This window comes from Sminthopsis crassicaudata, chromosome 1, assembly GCF_048593235.1.
Source record: "Sminthopsis crassicaudata isolate SCR6 chromosome 1, ASM4859323v1, whole genome shotgun sequence".
Classification (NCBI taxonomy): Eukaryota; Metazoa; Chordata; class Mammalia; order Dasyuromorphia; family Dasyuridae; genus Sminthopsis; species Sminthopsis crassicaudata.
The window spans coordinates 47,978,341-48,005,409 of record NC_133617.1 but is presented as its reverse complement, the minus strand read 5'-3'; the positions used below and the strand labels follow the sequence as shown (position 1 = coordinate 48,005,409).

The following is a 27,069-nucleotide window of genomic DNA, read 5'->3' as shown; positions in this document are numbered from 1 at the left end:
CCTGCTTGACCTTCAGAAATCATGTTCCATCCATATACACATCCTCATCCCCTCCAATAATGGAAGATAGAAATCTATTAGCCAAATTTCAACAAAAAAAAACTTTTGCATAATTTTTGATGGGATTGCAAAATGAGTATTGTGATTGAATAAGGATGGACAACAATGTACTTCTTCCATTTGGATCTCTGTATCTTTGTGAGGTATAACCTACAGCTTTGAGATCCATCACTAAGTAATCAGCTATTGAATTAAACTGAAAATCAAACCTTCAATTCCCTGCTATGAGAATTTAAACTGAGATTTTAAAAAATAATGAAGCACAGTCAACCATATTGCTTTCAATAAAAATACTGTGATTTTGGAAGGTTTTGTATGGTTAATATGTACAATATTATTTCATTTTTATCACAACTCTTTTAAATTTCTATTTTTATGTATATTGCAAAACAAATTTATCAACATAGTATCAAGTGTACATGATTTAGAGTTGAATCAGTATGTACATGTTTATTTATTTATGATCTGTCTCAAATTTATGATAAAAAATATTATACCAATAGAATGTATGATTAGAAAAATCGGTGGACTTCTATTCTCAGGAATAAGGCAGTTCAGAGGCATTAACTCAGGGAAAAGTCTATTTAAGGGAAAGATAATTAAGCCTATCCTACTATCCTATTCAGATATTCCATCTTTCCCCTTCTTCCCTAAATATAGGTGAGGATGGAAGATAGGGAAAAATAGAAATAAGGGGCATTGCACAAGTTCAGGTTTTGTCCTAAGGAGCTTTGTACTAGATCAGAGTCTGAGAGATTTCTTATATTGACTCAATCTTTAAGAAGTCAGAAGATCAGCCATACAGAGTTCTTCATTGATTTGGATTCTCTGAGGCCCCTGTGCCGAACCAGGTTATGTTGTTGGAACTTGCCGGTGCCTTTTGGTTGGTGACAGCCCCTCTGACACTTTAGGTTTGGGGAAGGCTTCAAGTGACATTACTGGACTCCCGTTCTTCTGCTGTTCTGTCTCTGACTGCTCATCACTGGTGCACTGTTCTTCTATATCACTCCTCACATCCTTCTGCATCTGAAAAACAGACAACAAAGTTGGGTAGATAGAGAAAGAAAGAAGGGTGGATCAAAATAGAGAGAAGCAATTTAATAGGGAGCAAAATATAAGAACCAGCAGAATATAGGGTGTGAGAAAAGATGGGAAGCAAAAGACAGAAAGATGATGGGAGGAAGGGATAGAAATTGATGAAACACCTATTATATGTCAGGCATTGTGCTAAGCATATTAAAAATTTTACACTTTTTGGTTTAAACTTTTAAATTTAAATTTTAAATTTTAAAATTAATTTAAAATTAAACTTTGAAACTTTTACACAAATCAGCACTTTACAAATATCTCAAAAAAAAGAGGAAAATGTATGAAAAAAGACAAGGAGAGAAGGGAACAAAAAAGAAACAGAGAGGACAAAATGACATAAGGCAGAATCAGGAAGATAAGGAGAAAGAAGAAACAGTGAAATAGGTAGAAAAGAGAAGGCAAGAAGAGGAAAGAGATCAGTTGAAAGAATAATAAGAGGCACACAAAGGCAAAAGTGGGAAGTGAGAGGGAAATAGAAAGGATTCTGGGTGAGACCTTCTTCCTTCTCCGATATCCATCTCCTAGCCAATCCAGGTCTGTCTAGTGCCAATAGGCACTAGAATGCTAGGTCTAAATCATCATTCCCCTTTTCCCACTCTTACCTATTTCTGTTTTAGCTGTGTAACCCATTCCCTCTAGGATTTTATTCACTTGCCTTTCAGCTGCTAAAATGAGACAACAGACCAACAGGGTCCCTGGGTTAAAGAAGAATCAGGACCAAAGCCAGGGTCATTCTTGGTACATACCTTGCCCATAATAGCAAATTTGAAGAACATTTGAAGTATGAGGAATGACCAGTAAATATTGAGAGCCTGAAGAATAAACAGGAGGGCATTGCTGAAGTAGTAACCAAAGAAGGGTTCATAGTAGGCCATGGAATCATAGATGGTAGTGTAGAGGACTCTGTTGAAAAGAGAGAGAGACTCAGGGGACGGTAGAGGGTCAGGCCGCTAGAAACATTGTAAAGACCTGGCCTCTAAACAACTTGTGTTCCAGATGAGAACTCTTCCAAGAAGAGTATGGGGGAAAAGACCTACAGGTCTCCTAGCCTAACCAGGAACCCACTCTCATTCCTCTGTTAAGGAACAGAAAATACTTTTTTTTTAAACTTCATTTATTTATTTGTTTATTTATTATTAAAGCTTTTTATTTCAAAACATGTGCATAGATAATTTCCGACAATCACCCTTGAGAAACCTTGCATTCCAAATTTTTCCCTCCCTTCCCCCCACTCCCTCCCCTAAATAGCAAGTAATTCAATATATGTTAAACACAGGCAATTCTTCTATACATATTTCCACAACTATCATAGAAGAAAACTCTAAAGAAGGACTTGGGGTGCCAAGACCCCCCAGGATTCACAGTCATTGCCCACAACTTCTGCCATTTTCTAGAACCAGGCTTACTTGTATGGGAGAATAACAAGTCGGCTAAAAATGAATATCACAGTAAAGATGGTGAAGGTTGTCCCACTTGACTTATTCCATTGTGCATAATTGAACATCTTGCCTGCCTTGGAATAGAGGAGAGAAGCAGTCTTAGAATGACATAAGCTGAGATGAGAGGGACTTCTGAGGGTATCTTGTCCATTCCCTATTTTGACTTGTGAGGCAGTGGTTGGTTATCTAGCCTCTACCGAATTACATCCAGAAAAGGAGCCTCCATTCTTTCCCAGAGGCAGACTATTACACATTCAGATTGTTAGGAAGGATTTCCTTAAAATCAGCCAAATTTGACTCTGCAAAATACCTAGTTCCCACTTCTTCCCTTTGGGGTCAGACAGAACAAATGTGAAGTAATAATCCTATAAACACTCAAAATCAACTCTTAACTTCAACTCTCCCACCCTGGGCTTCTCTGAGTCAAGCATCCCTAATGCCAGCTTAGCATGAGCTTCAGAGTCCTCTAACTATCTTAATCGCCCCCTCTGGAAGCTTTCCAACTCTCTGGTGCCCAAGACACCTCTCCGATGGCTCTCTCCCTTCTACAAATCTTTCCCAAATCTGGCTCCTGGAGTCGTACAGAGCATTATAGATGTGGCCTGATCCACATGAAACCCAGAGAGATTATTACCTCCTTGTACTGGACATAGATCCTCTGAATGCAGTGCAAGATCTCACTAAATTAGGTCACTCTGTAGATTCACAGTAAGCTTGTTGTCCATTGAAAGGCCCAGGGCTTTTTTCATAGAAAGTATTGTCTAATCACAATTGCCCCTTTTGGGCTTGTAAGTTTATTTTTTTAAAATCTAAAATATAGAACTCACTGGTTCAGATCTTTGGAGGCTGTAGTAGATTGTCCATTGGACTAGAGTTTAACTCCAGCCCAGACACTAATTTATGACTCTGAGCAAATTACTTAACCTCTCCCAACCTCCATCTCCTTATCTATAAAACGGGGATGATAATAACTCCCTTGCATTATTGTTGAGAGAATTAAATGAAATAACATATGTAAAGTTCTTTGCCAATCTCAAGATGCTTCCTAAATACTATCATACAACCATCACCATGATCCCAATTATAGTTGTTTGTACATATTTGTTTGCTTGCTGTCTCCTCCATCAGATTGTGACCTCTCTGAGAGCAGGGACTGCCTTTTGCTTCTCTTTGTTTCCTGAGTGCTTGGCACAGTGCCTGGCCCATATCTGATAAATGCTTATTATATGTCTATCCATCTGATTGGTATCCTGTCTGTTGCTTTTCCCCTCATTGTTGGGCCACATATACAAAAACGATAATGTTTCCTTTAACAAGGTTACAGGGTTAGGCCCTGACTACCTTTCCTTTCATTCATCACCTATACTTAAACACATATGTGTGTTTATCCCATCATCTTTGTCGTCATCATCATCCCCTGCCAAATCCTGGCCACAGATTGTCAAAGAATGTTGGGCAAGAAGGAGAGGTAAGACATAAGTGCAGGCCATAAGTACTAGAAGACAGCAACAGGCCTATTACTGAATTGCTATGAGTACAGAAGCATCTGGGGTCAGAGCCATGCCTTTCTCTGGCCCCATGGCCCCTGAAAAAAATGAGGCTCTCGGGTTCAAGATACATCCTCTTAGACAACTGGCTTGGCTCACTCACCTCCAAGAAAACATCAGACACATCATGTATCAGCATCACCAGGGTCCCAATGCGAATGTAGTTGGAGCAATAAGAGAAGTAGATCAATGTGATGGTAGAAAAGTGATGGATGATTTGTTCTCGGAAATCCTAGGAAGAAGAGGACAGCCATAAGGCTAGGACCTTTGGGATTTCCCAGGGAAGGAAGCTGGCTCTGCCTTTGCTCAGGGATGGTAGATCCTGATCCATGCTGTTTCCCTACACTATACCATTCATGACTTCCATCCTGAACTCCTGAACATCCTCGTAGGAAGGCAGGGATGCACATTAGGGAAGACACATGGAGTGAAATGAGATGAGGTGGGCAGGAAAGATTTGGTGGGTTAGAGGGAAAAGAACTGGAAACTTGTCAATTATAACTCCAGCAGATGTACTCTTGTTGAATTGAACTTTACTGAAATGGCCTCTGAGGTAAAAGCCTCTTTATCTAATCTTCATGAAAGCATCTTGACATTAGGTTGATCAGACATGTTGTTTTTTCAATAAGACAAGTGCCTTTTGATATGAATAGACAATTTTCAGATGAAGAAGGATTATTTCTAGTCATATGAAAAGGTGCTCCAAATCATTATTGATGAGAGAAATGCAAATTAAGACAACTCTGAAATACTACTACACAGTTGTGAGATTGGCTAAGATGACAGGAAAAGAGAATGATGAATGCTGGAGGGAATGTGGGAAAAGCAGGACACTAACACATTATTGGTGGAACTGTGAAAGGATCCAATCATTCTGGAGAGCAATTGGGAATTGTGCCCAAAAAGTCATCAAACTGTGCATATTCTTTGATCCAGCAGGGTTTCTACTGGGCTTATATCCCAAGGAGATCTGTATGTGTCAGAATGTTTGTAGCAGCGCTCTTTGTAGTGGCAAAAAACTGGAAACTGAATGGATGCCCATCAATTGGAGCATAGCTGAGTAAATTGTGGTATATGAATATTATGGAATATTATTGTTCTGTAAGAAACGACCAGCAGGATGATTTCAGAAAGGCCTGGAGAGACTTACATGAACTGATGCTGAGTAAAATGGGCAGATCCAAGAGATCGTTGTACATGGCAACAACAATATTATATGATGAACAATTCTGATGGGCATGGCCATCTCCAACAATGAGATGACTGAGGCCAGTTCCAATTGTTCAGTGATGAAGAGAGTCATCTATGGGAAGGACTATGGGAACTGAGTGTGGTTCACAACAGAGCATTTTTATTCTTTTAGTTGTGGCTTGCATTTTATTTTGCTTCTTTTTTTACTGGTTTGATTAGAAGTTTCTTGTGCAGCATAATAATTGTATAAATATGTATGCATACATTAGATTTAATATGTATTTCTACCATGTTTAATATATATATATATATATATATATATATATATATATATATATATATATATATATATATATATATTAGATTTTTTGCCATCTAGGAGAGGGCGTGGGATAAGGGAGGGAATTGGAACACAAAATTTTGCAGGGGCTAATGTTGAAGAATTGTCCATGCATATGTTTTGAAAAATAAAAAGTTTTAATAAAAAAAAATACAAGTGCCTTTTGATTATGCCAGGGATTCCAGGAATACTTCTATAGAGCCAAATCTAACTTCTCACATTTTCAAGGAGGGCAGTAACTAGAAGCTGACTTCAGTTTTTTCCCTTCTTTGTACTTTTCCCAAACCTTGGACTCTACCTTACTCACCTTTCTTTTTACATCAAAGGATAAGGTAATTATCAGGGAGAGGTAGAAGCCAAACTCCAAAAGATACCACCAGTATATGGCATACTTTAGAGGCTGAAAGTAAAAGCAATCATGAGGTCATATCATGGTACAGAAAGATCCAGGGATCAAGGGGAGAAACAAAAGGGGAGATAAATCTGCTAAGAACAAAGATTGTGGCTTGTATCTTCTCTGTCCATTCATGCTTGGGTCTTTTGACCAAAGGATGCCTTAGACAAGACTTCCTCAAGTCAGGTCCTATCTGATTCACCACGTTATCTTTTTCTGATGGAATTACTAATAGACCAGACCAATTCTGCAAATAGATTCTCATTATATTATAGCCAAGCATTTAATACATTTTCAGCATTATTTTTAATTCTGATCATTTTGAACATTGTGTTGATAAACTGGAGAGGGCCCAGAGGAGGACAACCAGAATGGCAGAAATCTTTGAACTCAAAAACTTTGAACTGAAAAATCCAGAAATGTTCACTTTGGAGAGGAAGAGAAATAGATGGGACAAAACAGCTGGCTTCAAGTGTTTGCAAATGAGGAAAACCTTCAGCTGGCCTCATAAGGCAGAGTAATGGGTAGATTGTCTATGAGTTAAATCAAGGCTAATTTAGAGAAATATATTCTAATGTTAAAGTTATCCCAAATAACAATGAGCCACCTTCAAGATCTTCCAATTGAGACAGGATGAGCTCTTTTTTAAGATTTGTTGCAGAGAGGAATTCCTGTTTAGATATAGCCTCTAAGGGCCCATTGCAACACTGGGATGTTGGAATTTGGAGTAAGCACTGTTTTCAGTAGTTAGGGTCCACTATATTTTGTCCTGGGGCTGTTCACCTGTTTAGGGAATCCTTCCCAGCATTCTTTAGCCTTCCATAACCAGGGCTCCTGGAAGAAACAAGGATCAATTATACAGAAACTGCCTTCATCAAGGCCCACCTCCATAGGGAGTGACTCAGCCCCATAGCTTGAGTTCGACATTTCCCCAGGATACTCCAAGCACTCAGTAGGAAATATCTTAGCCACATTTTGTAGGATTACACAATATTTTCTTGGTTTCCCCTTTCTCTTTTCTTCTCAGGAAAAGATGTCACAGTTGAAGAGAGGTCAAGGGGAATTTTGGTCCCAGACTCCTATTCTGATCATTGCCTGTGAGTCATCTGTATTTGTGTTGGCTGTGTTGGCTCTGGCACAATCTGAACTGGGGATGGGGTTGGAGGGATTTACCAAACTGGGCACTGACTCAAAAGAACATGACCAATTTTACTCCCAAATAGAGCACCCGTCATTCTAGGCACTTAACCAGTCTGCCTAACCTGACATTCTTTCTTTATCCCAGCATAAGTGCACTCTTCCTGCAGTTCTTGCCTCAATTGTCTGATGCCATCATATGCCATCATCACATTTTACTCAAAATTTCTGATCCATCCTTCCTGTTTGTCAGATGGGCCAATCCAGTTACAGAGTTCCTGGAATGAATGCAGTTATGCATTTCTCCCACCCATTGGGATATTGAAGGAGGGTATGGAGAGGGTATGGAATGAACAAGGGGGAAAAGTAGGATGGATGGAAGAGCTAAGGAGGGTAAAAGAGAGATAAAAATCATGGAGCTAAAAGAGAACTCTGGGGAATAAAGGAGAAAGATGGAAAAAGTTGAGGATGGAGAGGATAAAGGAACAGAGGGGAAAAAATGGACATGACATGGAGAAGAAGGAGAGAAATGAAGATGAGGATGAGATAAAAAGGACAGAAAGGCACAAGGGAATGGATGGTGAAAGCAGAATATGAGAACAAGTGAATGAAGGGGATGGAAATGGATAGAAAACATGAAAAGGGTAAGAAGAGATGAGACAAAGAGTTTGGGAACAGAGAGAGAGAATGAAGACAGAAATGAAAACAATAAGAGAGTAAAGGTTAAGAGAAGAAGATGGAAGGGAAAGAAAGAGGCAGAGAGGGAGGACAGATAGGATGAGGAGACAAATGGGAAGGGAAGACATATGGTGTGGATGGGGCAGGACATACTCACATTGTAAATAGCGAGGAAGCCTCCAAAAAAGAAAAAAGAGTAAACTATAAATTTCCAACTGAAAATTAAGAAAAAAAAAAACAACAAAATTAGAGGGGAGAGGAAGGCTTAATGGACAAGGGTACTTCTATGGTGGGTTCCATGGGGAAACAGATGAACTGGGCCTCTGCTTCTTTGGTATCATGATCCCCTTATCCCAGAATGGACTATTTGGAGCTATTCCTCAATCAGCTTTCCTCAGCTTACCAGGCTTCAGAGAATTTCTTGCTCAGTAATGGTCGCTCCTGGTTTCTCCTGCATCGAAACCATCGTTGAACTTGCCTCGCAGAAAGGCTGCATTGGGTGGCCAGATCATTCAGCTGAGCCTGGATACAACAGAATGGTAAGGAGTTTGGAGGTGGAGAAGAAAAAGGGTAGACTTCAGTTCCCAGAGACTACAGGGAAAATGTCCTCTCTCTCATGTTTGCTCAGGCTTGTCTTCTCCCTTCCCGCAACATCCAGGAAGTTCTTATCCAGAAAGTTCTTACTGTCTCCTCTGCTCCAAGAATTTGAGACTCACAGGGAATGGCAAGGAGAAGATGAGGTTGCCTCCTCTCTTCCATCCAAAGCCCAATGGCATAGGTTCCCCAATTAAAGCATATATCATGTCACACCTTGGCCCCTGCCAGAATTTTTTTACCCTGAGGGAAGAGGCCCATACTTAAAGACTCTCTCTGACAAAATCAAACAACATCCTTTAAAAATAGGCATTATGTGCTGGTTCTGTACAAAGACAAAATGGAACACTCCCTGTCTATAAAAAAATCAGGTAGTTATTAGTGGCTGGAGTTTTTGAACTTGGAGTTAGGAAAACGGCTTTGGAGTCTTATTAGCTTTGCACCCCTGCTCTTTACCTCTCATTTTTTTCATCTGTAAATTAAAGCATCTGCCTTACAAGGTTGCTAAGATATCAGGTGAGGCAATATATGTAAAGTGCTTTTCTCACTTTTGAGAGCATTAAAAACTGGGAAATAAGGAAAAGGGTCTTAGGAGGCGGCACTTGAACTATGGATCAAAAGGTGCAAGTGAGGAGGAAGAGTATTCCAGGCGTGGGGCACAACTTGAGCACAGAGTCTAGAAATTAAAAGTTGTGCACCACAAACAGCAAGTTGGCAAGTATAGCTGGAATATACAGGGCAAGAGTGGAATTAATTTGTATAGAAAAATAGACTAAAGAGAGAATGTAAAGGGCTTTAAACAGATAAGTTTGTTTTTTTATCATAGTGGTAATAGGGAGCCATTGAAGCTTCTTCAGCAGAAGAATAACAACTTACACCTGAATTTTAAAAACGCTCTATTTAGCAGCAGTAGGGAGAATGGAATGAAAGATTGGATGTAAGGGGACCAAGTAGAAGGTTATTGCAATCATGGGAACTAGAGGGATGGAATTAATGGTGTGAGTAGAAAGAAGGGGATGATCATGAGAAATGTGGGAGCAATTGAATCAATAAGATTTGGCCACTGAATGAATATAGGTGAGTGAGAGAGAAGAGTTGAAGATAATTCCTAGATTGCAAACTTTTATTCACAGAACATAAAAAGTGAGACCTGGGAATGACTTATGAGTACATAAGGAGGGAAGCTAGATGGCCCAGTGGAGGCCCCAAAGTCAGGAGGATCTGAATTCAATTTCTGCCTCAGATAATTAACTCTTACTAGCTGTGTGACCCTAGGTATCACTTAACTCCAACCAAAACAAATGAAAAAAAAATTTAAAGAATACATCAAGTTCAGGCCCCACATTTAACAGATGAGTAAACTTATTCTTAGAGTTGGGGAAATGACACAGCAAGTCATCAGCTGAGATTAGAATCCAGTTTTTGTGAACTCCTCATCCATTCTGATGTTAAAAATCAATAGATCTTGGTGCTCAGAGCAAGAATTTCTCTTCTGAAGAGAAATGGGATCATAAGGAGTCTGTTTGTGAATCAGTCTTGAGCACACACCTCACTCTGTTTCCTCTACTTCCTATTCAGGAACATTATTTCCTTGAAAGCAAGTATTTCCCTATTGAGGGGGATTGGAACTTAAACCTAAGGCCTCTTTAATAGTATAGTAATTCATTCCTTACTCACCTCTTTTGGATTATGACTCTGGGAACGAAAAAAGGACTCCAGGATTGGGTTGTGAAAAGCCTTGATCCTGCGACCATCATGCACACCCATGAGCCTGCCCAAGGGCAATCCAATGACCCTGTGAGAAGAGACAGAAAGATGAAAACCTAGGAGCCCCTGAAACTCTGAACCTTTGGAGTTCTCTATTTAGCTAAGACCATCTCAGGGAGCATACTCAGAAATGTCATTTCTGGTTCTGAGGGCCTTGGAGCATTGGAGGGCCTGCTTTCAATCATTGCTGAGTGCCAATATGATAGGATAGAATTTCCTTAATTGATTAGGGTCAGAAGAACTGTTGACCTATTGGATATGGGAAAAAGAAAAAAAAAAGATGATGAGTATTCTGTTTCTTTTTTCTTTTCTGACCTACTGCAGTTTACATGTGTCCAAGTAAGTGAATTGATGTATTAACAATTATTACTAAAGTATTCCACAAAAAAGGCTAAGTCACTTAAAACAATTCCTACAAAGAAAAACCCTTCAAATTGAAGATTGCACTAATAAGGTGTGTTCTGAAAGCTATACAATGTGGTAAAACCGGTAGTGCTCTAATTAGATCTGAAAAGGATTTTAAAAGTTTGACATCAATTATTCAAAACATTGACTTATAGCCAATGTTGTTGATAAGAAATCTTGCCCAATGTTGTCAACAAACATTTATTAAGTGCTTAACACATGCAAAGCATTTTGGGCAAAGAACTAGGCATACAAATAGAAACAAAAAAACAGCTCCTGTGCTAAAGGAACTTACATTTAATTAACGAATACATCAGATTAAAAAAAAAAAAAGAGCTATAATGTAGGGGGAAGGGATAATACATGGGGACATCATGACAAAATCTTGAGAATGAAAGATACCTGGCAGAGGTCTTTCCTCAAAATGGAGGTTCCTGGAGGAACTTACCAATGGGATAAGTATATATGGTATCTTGAGATTCTAATTAATGATAGTAGAAAGCAATAATTTAAAAAATATACTTAAAGCTAAATTTTTGTTACAAAAATGAAGTGTCAGCCATAACTCTCAATCTGAAAACTACCTGTTCCTATCATTTGACCATTTAATAAATTGGGGAATGATTTGTTTTCTTTCTATTATTATATAGAGAATATATATATATAAGTTCTCTATATATTTGAGAAATAAGGTCTTTATTATAAACAATTACTTTAAAAGCTCCCCCCCCCAGTTTTCTGCTTTTCTTCTAATCTTGGTTGCATTTGTTTTGTTTGTGCAAAAATCTTTTAATCTAATGTAATTAAAATTATTCATTTTACATCTCATAATGCTCTCTAGCTCTTGTTTGTTCACAAATTTTTCCATTGTCCAGAGATGTGACAAGTAAAATATTCCATAATCCCCGAATTTGCTTATAGTATTGCTTTTTATGTTTAAATCATATACTCATTTTAACCTCACCTTGGTATATGGTATGAAATGTTGGTCTGTACCTAATTTCTGCCAAACTGCTTTCTGGTTTCCCCAGAAGTTTCTGTCAAATAGTAAGTTCTTTGGGGGTTTGTAAAATTACTAGATTACTATAATCATTTACTACTATGTATTGGAGATTTAGATCATTCTATTTTTATGATTGCCAGCTTATAATATAGTTTTTAAAATTTTTTTATCTTTATTTATTTTTTATTAATTTTATAATTATAACATTTTTGACAGCACATATGTATAGGTAATTTTTTACAACATTATCCCTTGTACTCCCTTCTGTTCCAAATTTTTCCCTTCTTTCCCTCCACCCCCTCCCCTAGATGGCAGGCATTCCCATACATATTAAATATGTTATAGTATATCCTAGGTACAATATATATGTGCAGAACCAAATTTTGTTGTTGTTGTTGTTGTTGTTGCAAAGGAAGAATTACATTCGGAAGGTAAAAATAACCTAGGGAGAAAAAGAAAAATAATGCTAACAGTTTACATTCATTTCCCAGTGTTCCTTCTCTGGATGTAGCTGATTCTGTCCATCATTGATCAATTGCAATTGGATTAGCTCTTCTCTATGTTGAAGATATCCACTTCCATCAGAATATATCCTCATATAATATTTTTGTTGAAGTGTATAATGATCTCCTAGTTCTGCTCATTTCACTCAGCTATAATATAGTTTGAGGTCTAATACAGGTAGACTACCTCCTTTCACATTTTTCTTATTAATTCCATTAATATTCTTGACTTTTTTTCCTCCAGATGAATTTTGTCATTATTTTTTCTAGCTCTATAAATAATTTTTTTGATAGTTTAGTTGACATGGCACTAAATAAGTAAGTTAATTTATGTAGCATTGTAATTTTTGTTATATTGGCTTGGTCTACCTATGTGTAATTAATATTTTCCCAATTGTTTAAATCTGACTTTATTTGTGTGAAAAGTGTTTTGTTGGAGATGGGCCAAGAGGTGGAGTAAAGGCAGAGACTCACTTGATGTCTCACAAATTCTCTTTCAAACAACGCCTCAAAACAAATTCTGGAGTAGCAAGAACAATTAAAACCCAACAAAAGTATAATAAAACAAAGTAAAACAATATTCCAGCCAAGAAACTTCAGTAAAGATCTGCTCACTGGGGTGGGAGCAGGGCACCAAGCCCTGGCACAAGCCAGCAATGACAGAGTCTCTGCACTTAGGAGCCAATAGCCATCCCTCAACAAACCAGTAGCAGGTCTTTATGGCAGTGAGTCCCAGAATTCTCAGTCCCTAGACAGTCAGGGGATTGGACAAATGGTCGGAAGGAGATTACAAGGCACTCTTTGATGGTATTGGGTATAAAACTCTGTTATATTGCTCAAAATCTGTTCTGAATTGCATTCCCAGGGCAAGAAGGAACATTTGCATACTGTACCATGTGGTTGCAGGAAAGTGGGGACCCTGATCAGAACAGAAAACAGCACTTGTGATCATTCATAGACCAAAATGCAGGACAGTGATACCCATCTCTCCTAAGATCATACTAATTCAGAAAAACTGAAAACCTACAGCTCCCCAGATTTAGCTCTGAAAACAATAGAAAAAAATGTCTGAAACTTTGGACAATATTTCCTCCACCAAGGGAACAGAGTTCAATTGTAACATATAATTAAAATTAAGAAATAGGCTGGAGTGAAGCAGAGCCAAAATGGCAAAATAAAGGTGAGGCTTACCCAGATCTTCCCCAAACCCCTCCAAATTCCTTTAAATAATGACTCTAAACAAAATTTAAAACATCATAACCCACAAAAAAATTGAACGGAACATTTTCTATCTGAAGACAACTTAGAAAGTCAGCAGAAATATCTGTGACATCAGAGTGGGAGTCCAATGCACAGTCCCAGTACAGAGCATTGAATCACAGCCCTGGCTGTGGCCCCCAGCCCTGGCTCTGGCACCTAGCCCTGGCTAGATCTCTGAATCAGTGGCAGTACTGGAAGGTTCCAGATTCTCATCTCAGAAACAGCAAAGACAACTTAGAAGGTCAGAAGGAAAGATTTGTGAGAGAGCCTTGGAAAAGCATCATAGGTGTGAATTGAATGTGAAGGGATAATATCTAAAAAATAAAATTAAGAAGAAATAGAAGAATATACTGGAGGAAAGGTAAAGGGAGAAGTGGAATGGTGTAAATTAGCTGCCATAAAGAGGCAAGAAAAAGCTTTTACACTGGAGGAGAAGAGGGGGAAAAGATGTGGTGAGTTAACCTTTCTCTCATCAGATTTGGCTCAAAGAGGAAATAACATATGCTCAATATGGGTATAGAAATCTATCTTATCTTGCAGGAAAGTAGGAGAAGGAGGGAATATGGGAAGGGGAGAGATAAAAGAGAGAGCATATTGGAGGAGTGTTTGGTCAATAGCAAAACATTTTTGAGGAGGGTCAGAGTGAAAGGAAAGAGAGAAAATACAGTAAATACAGTCAGCAATAGTAATTGGGAAAAAGAATTTTGAATCAAGTTTCTCTGGTGAAGGCTGTATTTCTCAAATGTGTAGGAGACTGAATCAAATTAATTAAAAAAAATAAGAGCCATTTCCCAAATTGCTAAATGACCAAAAGATATGAACTATACCCAAAGGACATATCATGGATATCCTTTGACCTAATAATATCATTCCTAGACATAAATCCCAAAAGAGACTTTTTTTTTAAAAAAAAGAAAGGACAAGAACTTGTATTGAATTAGGAATGAAACAAATCAGATTCAAGAGGGAAGAGGAGGCAGGTCAGAGAATGCAACTGCCTCTCAGTCTCCTTGTATCATTATCATCCTCTCACATGAGGGGATTTATTCTCCTGGTCAGAATTAGATCCCAGCAGCCACTAACAGGTGGCTCCCATAACAAATGGCATCCAATGTGGGGCACAAGAAACACATGAAACAAAGAAGCAGCAGTACTCAAGAGCTGTTTGTTGAGTAGGATCCTCCCAGGAGAATTCCTTCAGTACCCAAGGGGAAGGAAAGGGAGAAGAGACATGGTAAGACTTTTTCAGTAGGGGTAATTAAAATGGGTCAATACATCAAAGGGCCAACCCAGGAGACTTATGCAAGAATTATGAAAAATGCCTATTCTGACTACAATCCTACTTCTTTATTTGTCAGAAAGTTTGCCTTCATGATGGACTATTATAATGTTAGAGCAAATTACTTCTCACAAGATTCAACAGCTGCTATAGTATCTTACCCTGCAATCATCCAGAGGAATTGAATGGAAAAGACTTTGACAGTGCTATTTGCATTCCTTAGCATGCAAACTCAGAAAACAGCCACGGCACAAACTTGCTGACCATGCTATTGGGGGGAAAAATAATTGTATTCCCATAAAACAAAAAATGGGGAATTGTTGAGGACCATGCCTAAGTGTGAAACCCAGAAAGCCTGTAAAGAGTTAAAGTAGATTGTACCATTAAGAGATGGGTCAGTTCTCCAAAAGCCCCCACAGCTATGAATCATAACATACTTGAAGAAATTGCAAATCAGCCTTTATTGACACAAATATTGCTTGGGAATTGGGAATGAAATAAATCTGAAGCAAGAGGGAAGAGGAGAGAGGTCAGAGAATGCAACTGCCCCTCAATCTTCTTATCATCCTATCGCTTGAAGGGATCTATTCTGCTAGTCAGAGCCCCAGGTGGCTCCTATAACCTGTTACCATGGTGACAGGGAGTATCCAAACACAAAGTCAGAAGAGGATAACAATATCAAAATGACCTCATTCATAGTCTCAAAGGAAAATATGAATTAATTTCAAGTCCAAAAAGAATTCATGGAAGAGCTCAAAAAAAATTTTAGGAGTCAAAAAGGGAAAGGGAAAATTGGGAAAATGAATGATGAAAGAAGAAAACAGTTTCTGAAGTGATGAAAGAAGAAAACAGTAAAAAGTGGAGTTGACCACATTCACTGAAGAAAATAATTCCTTAAAAACTAGAATTGGACAAGTGGATGTTAATGATTCCATAAGATAACAAGAAACAAAAAAATTAAAAGAAGTAAAAGGTAGAATGTGGACTATATCATCATAAAAACAACTGACATGGGAAACATCCAGGAGAGATAATTTGAGAATTATTGGACTATCTGAAATTCATGATCCAAAAAGAAGAGCCTTGACATTATGTTTCAAGAAATTATCAATGAAAACTATCCTGATATCCCAGAAAAAAGTACAAAGTAGGGATCAAAATAATCCACCAATCACCTCCTGAGATTCCAAAATGAAAACTCCTAGGAATGTAGCCAAATCTCAGAGTTTCTATATCAAGTCGAAAATAGTGAAAGCCAGAAACAAACAATTCACATATCATGGAACCACAGTCAGGAAAACACATGATTTACCAGCTACTACATTAAAGGATTGAAGGAATTAGAATATCATATTCTAAAGGGCAAGGAAGCCAGGATTACAGCCAAGAATCACTTAGCCAGCAAAACTGAGATAATACTTCAGAGGGAAAAGTGGTTATTTAATGAAGTAGAAGACTATCAAATATTCCTGATGAAAAGGCCAAAGCCGAACAAAAACATTGGTTTTCAAATATAAGACTCAAGGGAAGAATAAGAAGGCAAACATGAAAGAGTAATGATAGGGATCTAAATAAAGTATAACTTTATATTCTTATATGGGAATATAATATATGGAATTACCAAGAACTTTGTCATTATTAGGTCAATTGAAAAGACTTTATATAGACAGAGGCATAGATGTGAGTTAATTTTGCTGGAATGATCTCCAAAAAAAATTAGAAAGAGGAGAGAAATAGGGATGCAGTAGGAAGAGGAAAGACAAGGCAGAATGGGAAAAGTTTTCTCTCATAAAAGAGGTACACAAAGAAAAATTTTTACAATGGAGAAAAATGGGGAGGAGGTAAACAATGCTTAAACATCACTTCCAATAAAATTGATTCAAAAAGGGAAAAATGTATGTGTGTAGATGTCTATACACATGCACACACACACAGTTGTATATAGAAATGTAAACCAATAGGGAAATAAGATAATAAGATAAATCATTTTATTTGTTTAAAATTTGTTTAGAAGCAAAATTGACTTTTGAGGAGGGACAAGATAAAATAGAAAGATGATAAAATGAAAGAGAAGAAGAAACAGAAGGGAATGGGATAAAAGAAAACACACAATAATTATAACTCTGAATGTGAATGGAAAACATACAGATACACACAGAGTTAAACTATTGGGCTGGAGCACACTTAATGTTTCAGCTGAATTTAAAAAAGACAAGAATAGTAATAATGATCTCAGATAAAGCAAAAGCAAAAGCAGATTTTATAAAAAGAGATATGGAAAAGGTGCCCTATATAATTAAGTAACATCACACATTTTTATATCGTTTTTTCTATTAAAGGCCTCATTTCATATATATATATATGCTGAGTACAGAACTGAGTCAAATTTATAGAAATAAGATCGATTCTCCAATTATAAATGGTCAAAGGATGTAAATAGGCAGTTTTAATGAGAAGAAATCAAAGTAAACTATAGCTATATGGAAAAAATACTCGAAATCTCTATTGATTAGAAAAAGACAAATTTAAACAGCTCCAAGGTGGTACATCATATCTATAAGAAATTACAAAGGGATGAGAGAAAAAACAGGTACACTAATGAATTATTGATAGAGTAGTGAACTAGTTCAACTATTCTAGAGAACAATTTGGAATTAGATCCAAAAGGTCTACAAAACCATGCATGCCTTTTGACATGGCAATGTTATATCTGTTACCTAAAGATATCAAAGTAAAAAAAGGGAAATCTATTTAGAAATGTATTTGTAGTAACTTTTTTTGGTGGCAAAAAAATTGAAATCAAGGGGGCTGCTCATCAATTGGGAAATGGGCTGAAGAAATTATGGCATATGATTGTGGTGGAGTACGATTGTGCTGTAGCTAATGACATGGGAGTGGTTTCAGAAAAACATGGCAAGACCTATATGAACTGATTCAAAGTGAAGTTGAGAACAGCTAGGGGATCACTGGACTGAGTAACAGCAATGTGGTAATGATGGTCAGCTGTGAAAGACTTTACATCAATACAATAATCCAAAATAGTATTCAAAGATTCATGATGAAAAAATGTGATTCACTTCCAAAGAGAGAAGAGAGACACACGCACAGACACACAGACACACAGACACACACAAAGAAAGAGAGAGAGAGAGAGAGAGAGAGAGAGAGAGAGAGAGAGAGAGAACTAATGAACTCTTAGTATAAATTGAAGTATAATTTTCTCATTTTTTTCTTTCATTTTCTTGCTTTTGGGGAATTATAGCTAGTATTGAAGTATGTTTTATATTTTACTTGTATAATTTATAACATATTTTCTTGTCTTCTCATTAGGTAGAGGAGGGGTGGGGGTAAAGGAGGGAATTTAGAACTCAAAATTTAAAAAGAAAATAATGTAAAAAATAAATAATTTTTAAAAATGAAGAATGGGGAGAAACACAGTTGACTTACCTCTCAAAGCTGTATCTGACAATTATTATGATATAAATGTCAGTGGAATAACTGCTAACAAGTCCTTGGGGTGAGCGTATATAACTCCATTTGAATCTTCCATGTCAGCCCATGAGAACTGAGAAGGTATCCAATATTCATGCTTCCAAAATTGGTCATACAGACAGGTCAGCATCCTGAAAACAAAAGACATAGTTTCATTAAATGTCTCAAGAAAATGGTAACACATCTTTGGTAACATCATATGTTGATTAATTTTTAAAAACATTTTGTTAAACTGAGGGTAAGTATATATGATTCTTTGATTATAAAAACAGAGAATGTCAAAATTGCAAGTTACCTTGAAGTCATTTTACAGATAGGAAAATTGAGGGCCAGAAAGAGAATGAGATTTCCTCAAGATCTTACTGGCAGAATCGTGTCTAGAGTTGGATCCTCCAATTCTCTTAGCCAGCGCTCTTTTTGTTACACTTATCTTTGTTTCTTCAAGACCCCAGAGAAGATATGGTTGGTTAGTAGTTCTCTAATAAGAAAGCTACTTAATTCTATCTTTTCATAAGAGAATCTTATGTACAAGATTTCGTATTCTGAGGATGCCACTGGGAAGTCAAGTCAGCATCTAATTTCCAAAAAGAAATCCTTATTTTTCTTACCTAAGTTGAGTTGATCTTCCCTCATATTTCTTTCTCAACCCTGGGTCAAAAGCATAATCTCAAAAAGAATATAAACTTCTTAAAAGAAGAGATCATTTTATTTTTTATCTTTGCAATTCCATCTATTTGCATTTCACACAAAAGAATCTTAATTTTTTCATTATTTAGTATTTTATTTCCCCCAGTTATATGTCAAAGAATTTTTAACATTTGTTTTTAAAACTTTAAGTTCCAGTTTCTCTCCCTTCTCCCCACCCCACTTCCCCCATTGAGAAGGCAGAAGTGAAATCATGCAAAACATTTCCAATAAAGCCACATTGTGAAAGAAAACATAGAACCTCTCTCCCAAAAAGAAAAAAAAACTTCAAGGAAACTAAAGAAAGTAAGAAAATATGCTTTAATCTGTATTCAGACATAATCAGTTCTTTCTCTGGATATGGATAGCATTTTTTATCTTGCATCACTGTGATTCTGAGGATATCCACATTGTTCATAGCCGATCATTTTACTATTTATTTAGTACATTTCATTTTACATTAGTTTATGGAAGTCTTTCCAGGTTTTTCTGAAGGCATCCTGCTCATCATTTCTTATAGCACAGTAATATTCCATCACAATCATATGCCACAATGTATTCAGGCATTCCCCAATTGATGGGCAGCCCCTCAGTTTCCAATTCTTTGTCCTGATAAAAGACCTGTTACAAATATACATGTTAGTCCTTTTTTCCTTTTTAAAAAATCTCCTTTTAGACTTTTAAAAATATTTTGGGATAAATACCTAATAGTGGTATTGCTAGATCAAAGGTATGCATGGTTTTATAGCTCTGTGGACATAATTCCAAATTGTTCTATAGAATAGTTAAATCAGTTCACAATTCCACAAACAGTGCAGTCATGTCTAATTTTCTTTACATTTCCTCCAACATTTTTCATTTTCCTTTTCTGTCCTAATAGCCAATCTAATAGGTATGTGATAGCATTTCTGAATTTTTAAATTTGTATTTCTAATCAATAGCAAGTTAGAACTTGCATGTACAATTCATGTTTGTTACACCACATCAAGCCAGCACCAAATAGTTGGGGAGGGTCATCCTTCAAATATGTTAATAGAGAACTATCCAATTGGCAATTAGTCTCATGTGCTCCCTTATCCAAGTGCATTTGCTCAGTTCTAGCTCTTTACATCATAGGGTTACAAGTAGCTTTGATTAGTTCATAGGAAAAGTGTTCATGTCTTTTGATCATTTATCAATTGGGGAATGGCTCTTATTTTTATAAATTTGATTTATTTTCTATATGTTTGATAAATGAGGTCTTCATCAGAGAAATTTTCTTCAAAATTCCTTTCATAATTACTATTGATAACTGTATCTCCCATCCCATTTATCCCACTCTTTCTCTCCTTTCACCATATCCCTTATCAAAAGTGTTTTGCTTTTGATTATTGCATCCCCAAATCTACCTTCTCTTCTCTGAGCCTTTTTTTTCCTTACTTTCCTGCAGGGTAAAATAGACTTCAATACCCAACTCAGTGTGTATATCATTCCCTCTTTGAGTCAATTTTGATGAGAGTGAGAACCTCACTCTCTTTACCTCCCCATTCTTCCCTCCACTGTAAAATCTTTTTTTTTGCCTCTTTCTTGGCAGAAAATCTGTTATTCTACTTGTCTCTTTCTATTTCTCCCAGTGCATTCTTCTCTCACTCCTTAATTTTGTTTTTTAGATATTATCTCTTCATATTCAACTCACACATGTGCCCTCTGTCTATATATCTATATCTGTATCTATATATCTCTATCTCTATCTCTATATCATCTATATCTATATCTATACACTCCTTGTAACTTCCCTAATGATGAGAAACTTGAGTTACAAGTATCATATTCCCATGTATGAATGTAAATTGATTAAGTTTATTAGTCCCTTATGATTTCCCTTTCCTGTTTATCTTTTTATGCTTCTCTTGAGTCTTACAGTTTAATTCTATTTTCTATTCAGATTTGGTCTTTTCATCAAGAAAGCTTAAAAGTACTCTATTTCACTGAATGTTCATTTTCTCCTGACTTAATAAATGTGTGTTGAATGAAAGTCCATAAATACAAACCTTTCCCCCAGTCTAACAGGACTATTAACTATCAACTTAAGTATGCTTAAAGTAACAATTCTTAGTTCCAAGATGCTATATAGTATTTGAGAAGCCTTTTTCTAGTTCTGTGTGATTCATAACTAAGGGACTTATACTTTGATATAACAAAGTGAATTCCTTGCTAAAGCCTCCCTTTCTGGAAAGCCCTAGAAATTAACTAAGAAGTGAAATTACCCATGAGTATCAGGGTGATGGGCTTAATGAGCCAAAGAATGTGAGACCAAGGACCCTAGTTCTCTCTCATTAGAGGACAGAGTTCCTTAAGACTGAATGTGTTTTAAACTGAATGCCTGGATACTGATGTAATGCCCTAATCTCTATGGGACTACTGCTGCTATTAAAAAACCCAATAACTGACATTTCCTTAGCCCTTGAAGGTATACAAAATACACATTATATGACTGATTATCAGCACTACCTTGGCCATCATTTCTCTTAGATCTTGATAGAGAAAGTCCAGGATCCTGAATACAAAAACTTTGGGAATAGCAGTGAACCCTTCCTAATAGCCCTCAGACCCACTTTCAGCCTAGCTCACCATCCCGTGGCAATGGACAGATAATGAGGCAGCAAATGTGGATACACTGGGAGCTGTAGTCACAAGACACACACATAATGGCCCAGTCTATAGATGGTCTTCTCACTAGAAATAGCAGTAAGATTCAGCAGCCCCATGGGTGTTTGAGTAACCTCTTCTCACTCCTGGTATGAGGAAAGGATTAGAAAAAGTTGTCCTAACAATTGTCTGCTCACCCAACCCTGGCCTGATTACCACAGCAAGAAGGGGATTCCTCCCTGTAATCCAATTATGATTGGTACACGGAATGTGTATACACTTATAGACAACACAAAATCTAGAAGACATGAAAGACAAAAAGCTCTAGTTGCAAGAGAACTCAGCAGGTATCATATTTAAATAGTAGCTCAGAGTGAACTAAGGCTGACAATTAAAGGTTACCTAACTGGAGTCAGAGCTGGATATGTGCTTTTTCTGGAATTGTCCCAGTGAAGGGGAGCACCTTGAAGCTGGTGCAGGTTTTAAAATCAACTAATCTAGTCAACAAACTTGTTTGCCAACCAAGAAGTGAATGATGGGCTCATGACAATGCAATTACCACTTGTAGGAAAATGCCATGGCAACATCATCAGTTCCTGTGCTTCCACCATGATGAGATCAAAGAAAAATTGTATAAAGACCAGGAGACCTTTATCATCGATGTGCCAAAGGAAGACAAGCTTATAATTCTGGGTGACTTTAATGCTAGAGTAGATTCAGACTGCCAAAAATGGCAGGGGGTCCTTGAGAGGAATGGACCTGGAAACAGTCAAAGCAATGATCATTTACTATTGAGGACTTCTGTATCTTATGACCTTATCTTTACCAACACTTTCTTCCATTTACCTACCTGAAATAAAACTTTGTGGATATGCCCTCGCAGCAAACATTGGCTTTAACAAATGGAAGATTTTTAAATGGGGGATCAGGCCCCCACATGTGGTCATGTAAGTGTGGGAGTCATGAAAAATTTGGCAACAGTAAAAGGTTTCTGAATGTAACGATCAAATATTAATTCAAAATAAAACATGCAGTGAACCCGAGGTGTTTTCTGGCAGAACTTGTTCATGTTGCTTTGTGTAACTTCACTGAAACCTTGTACTCTTTACACTGCACATGCTTAAATGCTACCAGCAATACCATGGCTCAGATTTAAGATTAGGATCCACAAAAATTTTTCAGGCAAAAAGGGGTCATGAGTGGAAAAAACTTAAGAAACCTCATAATATACTATGTGATTGTAAGGAAAAGAGACAGGATGTGAAAATGACAAGGCAAAGTGTGATTCAGAGTGCTAGATTGATCATAGACCTATCCTCTCCAAGCTAAACATTCCCATTCAACAAGAACAGCCTCAAGGCAAAATGACTACCAGAAGAATTAATGTAAGCATATTAGAGCGCTCTCTGAGTGGGAACAGTTTGTTGCTAACTTGGAAAGTTTAGCCAATGCACAGTTGGCAGCAATGGAATAGAAAAGGAGTGGGAAGTTTTCAAAGATTTGCTGTACAGCATTGCATTTACTCATCTGGATGAGAATATTAGCAAACATAAAGACTTGGTTGATGGAAATGGTGGGGAAATTGAGAAACCACTAAATAAAAAACAAGAACTCCACAGAATGTACCATCAGGATAGTTTATCCTTCTCTTAAGGAGGCATTCTTTACTTCCATCAAAAATAAAGCAAAGTGAAATTTAAAGAGATGCATGATTCTTGTGTCAGTAAAAAGGCACATGAAATTCAGTTTTATACTGATGGTAATAATACAAAGTGCTTTTATGAAACCTTGAAGATTATTTATGGGCCAAAATTCTACTCAGTGCCTATGAAGTCACATTGATTAGGGAAGTGGGATGAACACTTCTCAGCATACTGTTATCAGTATTGAATGTTATCTCAGATTAAAGTCAATCCCTCCCTAGGTGAAGTCCCAACTGATGAAGAGGTTTTGAATGCTATTAGGACAACAATCAGCCATTTAAAATATGGCAGAGCACCTGGCACTTTTCTATTCTAGCTGAGATTTACAGGGTGAGTGGTCCATTGCTGGCTGAAATTTTCCAGGTTATATGACAAGAGGTTACCCCCAAGAGTTCTAGGACACTTCTATTGCTCAGATCTATAAAAGTAAAGGGAATAGATTGTTCTGTGACAATCAAGGTGGGTAAGAATGAGGTGATATTCTTGCCTCTTAGTCATTGCTGGCAAGATTCTTGACAGAGTCTTCCTAAATAGGCTGATCCTTCACCGAAAGATGATCATTTATCTGAAAACCATTGTGGCTTCAGAAGGGGCCAAGAAACAGTCTATATGGTGTTTGCTGCATAACAACTCCAGGAGAAATGGTAGGAGCAAAAGAGAGATCTGTATATAATGTGGGGGTTTTCGGGTAGATTTGTTCAAGGCCTTTGATACTGTCCAGTCATGAGGTCTTATGAAAAATTACACCAAAGTTTGGTTTCCCAGAAAAGTTCATCGGTATTATATGTTAATTTCATGATGTCATGTTTACCCATGTTCTGAATAATGGATGATGCTCTCACACTTTCCTAATCACGGGTGGAGCAAAACAAGGCAGTGTCCTTGCTCCTGGCTTTTTAACATGATGTTTTCAACCATGTTGTTAAAATACTTTCATTGAGGATGAACATGGAATCAAGGTCAGATACCACACTGATGACTGATGATAAATTCCTTAATATGAAAAGGCTAGAAGCCAAAAACTAAAGTGGAGGGCATATTGATGGAAGATTTTTGTTTGCAAATGATTGTGCACTCAATGCAGTCTCTGAAGCTGAGATGCAACAAAGTATGAATCAATTTTTTGTTGTTTGCACTAATTTTGGCCTAATAGTTAACACCAAGAAAACATAAGACTCTATCAGCCAGCACCACACCATCCATATCTGGAGCCATTGGTCATAGCAAATGGAGATGTTTGGAAGTTCACTTATTTTGGCAATATATTTTCCAGGGATGTACACATTGATAATGAGGTTGGCACATGCACTGTTAGAACTAGCTCAGTGTTTGAGAGGCTCGGAAGGAAAGAGAAGAGGTATTAGGCTGACTATCAAACTAAAGGTCTATAGAGCTGTTGTGCTGACCTCATTGTTGTTTGCTTGTGAAAACTGGAGAATATTCTAGCACTGAATCTCTTTCATTCGAATTGTCTTAAATTCAGGCACAGGTTTTGTTTTTTTTTTCTTGAACTAAACTGACAAGTATTAAATCTCTACTGCAGAGAGTGCAGCTGTATTGGGCTGGCCACATTGTTAGGATTCTCAACTGTTGCTTATCAAAAAGTCTGTTTCAAGGAGAATTCACACAGGGCAAGTGTTCATGTAATGATAAAAAGAAAAATGAGATAAGGATACTTTCAAGATCTCTTTTAAGAACTTCAGAAGTGATTATATGATATGGGAAACAGGCACAGGACCATCCAAGATGGAGGACCCTCATCAGACAAGGTACTGTGCTCTATGAAAAAAGCAGAATTGAAGTAGCTCAAAAGAAACATGAGGATCCATCCCAGTTGTTCACATGGATTATTTGAGCCCAATCTGTGGCAAAGAATTCCAAGCTCATATTGGTCTGATCAGTGTTAGAAATTATACATTGCAAATTGATTCTAACATAGTGATGCATTTTAGTCCTCTTTTAAAATGGACAACAATCAACCAACCACAACTGACAACTATTGAACAACTGTTGACAAAAGATAGATAGTCACAAGAGTGCCAGCACCAGTGACTGCCTAGGAGTGCCAGCACCCTACAAGCAACTGTTTCTGCTTCTAGCCTGGTGCTCATGGCTATCATCTAGGAAACTATTCTTGTAGAAAAGAAGCCAATTATTATCACCAATTGCCAACCAACTACTGCCTGTAGGGCAAGCAAGCCAGCACAACGTGACAGCACATCAACTCTGCAGACCTTCAGTTTCATAGTTAGTCTAATATTCTTCTATCTCATACTTTCCTTTGAAGCCTCCTAAGAGGTAACATATGCCAGGCATATCAAATCCCCACTATCATCATCATCAATTTGACTTCTAAATCTTTTCAATCCCAATAAAGAGAACCCTAATGCTTGAATCAAGAATCTTAGGAATGGCAGTGCGTTCAGTCCAGTCCTTGTAGCCATCATCTTGGGAAATAATCTAGTCCTTGTAGCCATCATCTTGGGAAATAATCTGTGAAAACTTGACAACTTGACAACTGCTTTTTCAGTTTTCATAACTACTGAAGATCCAGAAAAGAAAGCTTTGGCTACCCAAGCCATTAACATAGTCAAATGATTCAACATAAATATATATATAATAAATTACTGTACCAGCTTCTGGGAAGTACCAGTGTGTGGCCATGGGGTCACAGAAACACAGACTGTCAAACATAGAAGGGACTTTATTCCAATCAGACAGATCCATTCATGAGCATGATTCCCCTTGCAATGTACCAAATAAGGAGCCATCTAAGTTTTGCTTGAAAATTTCCAACTGCTGGAACTACTGAATTCTAAAAGAGTGCATTTGATTTTCCCATCATTGATAGGGAATTTTTTTTTCTCAAAAAATAATTCTAATGAGGAGGAAAAAGGAAATAGAAATGAAAAGAATATATATAAAAGCATAGTAAAGTCAACAGTTTCAATTTTTAAAAGATGTACAGAAGATAAAAACAAGGGCAGATAAGAGGATGAATATGGTTCTGTTTTTTTTTTTTTTTTAAATGTAATGATGTTCATTAGTGATGATGCTTAGACCAATATGAGGATGGTGAGATTAGGTCAATAGAAGAATTTTTCATTTTATTCTCACTATGTTAGGCTCATACAAGGGATAGGACTGCTGAATAGAGGTGGAAAGAAAGGACAATGATCACAAACAATACTAGAAAACTGGATGATGCGCATCATCAGAAAGGGCAAGCTCAGCATTCTTTAAATTAACTGCAGCAATTCTCTGGTGAGGGGAAGGTGGAAGTGGAGGAGTCATCCCATCCCACTCTGCAAGACAGAGCTCCACAGTCCCTGATCACACCTTTTGCCCTTTCTCAGAAGAGGACAAGAATAAGATATCCTCCTTCTACTCTGACTTCATTTTAAGGGACCAACTTAAAATGTGAAGGTCCTCATACAAATCATTGGAGGGAATAGAAGACCATCCTGACCCCGTAGCCACAAGGAGGAGCTTGCTACTATTTGTGACTTTTAGACATGAAAACTCAAGTTATCGTAGTTGGGGAGGAGTAGTTTTAATCTGTGAGACTGCCATAGTCACTATCTGTGTTTGGATATAGTGCCATCTTGTGTGTAACCTGGGATATTGACCATATTACTTTTACACTTTGCAATTTGCATCACAAGAAAGATAGAGTGCATCATAGAAATTGCTTTATTGAACTGACTTACTGTCTTGAGTCAGCACTAAGGATGACCCTGTTACTTCAATGACCCTGATACTCACTATCAAGCCTTAATATTTGGGTGGGAAGCTTCAAAGGACCCCCAGTGGTCCCCTGGTAGCTAGTATAGTTGAGCCAAAAGAAAATCCTGTGAGGTAAAGGGGACATAGTTA

General features: G+C 37.3%; 1 protein-coding gene across 1 annotated transcript in view; it reads right to left on the bottom strand.

The window, feature by feature from the left end:
- Positions 1-483: 483 nt before the first annotated feature.
- LOC141561713 (ceramide synthase 4-like) overlaps positions 484-27,069 on the bottom strand; it is a 41,010-nt gene continuing 14,424 nt past the window's right edge. Inside the window, 11 exon segments of the mRNA XM_074301659.1 lie at positions 484-1,086; positions 1,896-2,052; positions 2,556-2,662; positions 4,239-4,367; positions 5,974-6,066; positions 6,844-6,894; positions 8,033-8,090; positions 8,279-8,397; positions 10,147-10,264; positions 18,134-18,165; positions 18,168-18,309. Coding sequence (XP_074157760.1) covers positions 913-1,086; positions 1,896-2,052; positions 2,556-2,662; positions 4,239-4,367; positions 5,974-6,066; positions 6,844-6,894; positions 8,033-8,090; positions 8,279-8,397; positions 10,147-10,264; positions 18,134-18,165; positions 18,168-18,308 — 1,179 coding nt within the window. The 5' untranslated portion in view covers position 18,309 and the 3' untranslated portion in view covers positions 484-912.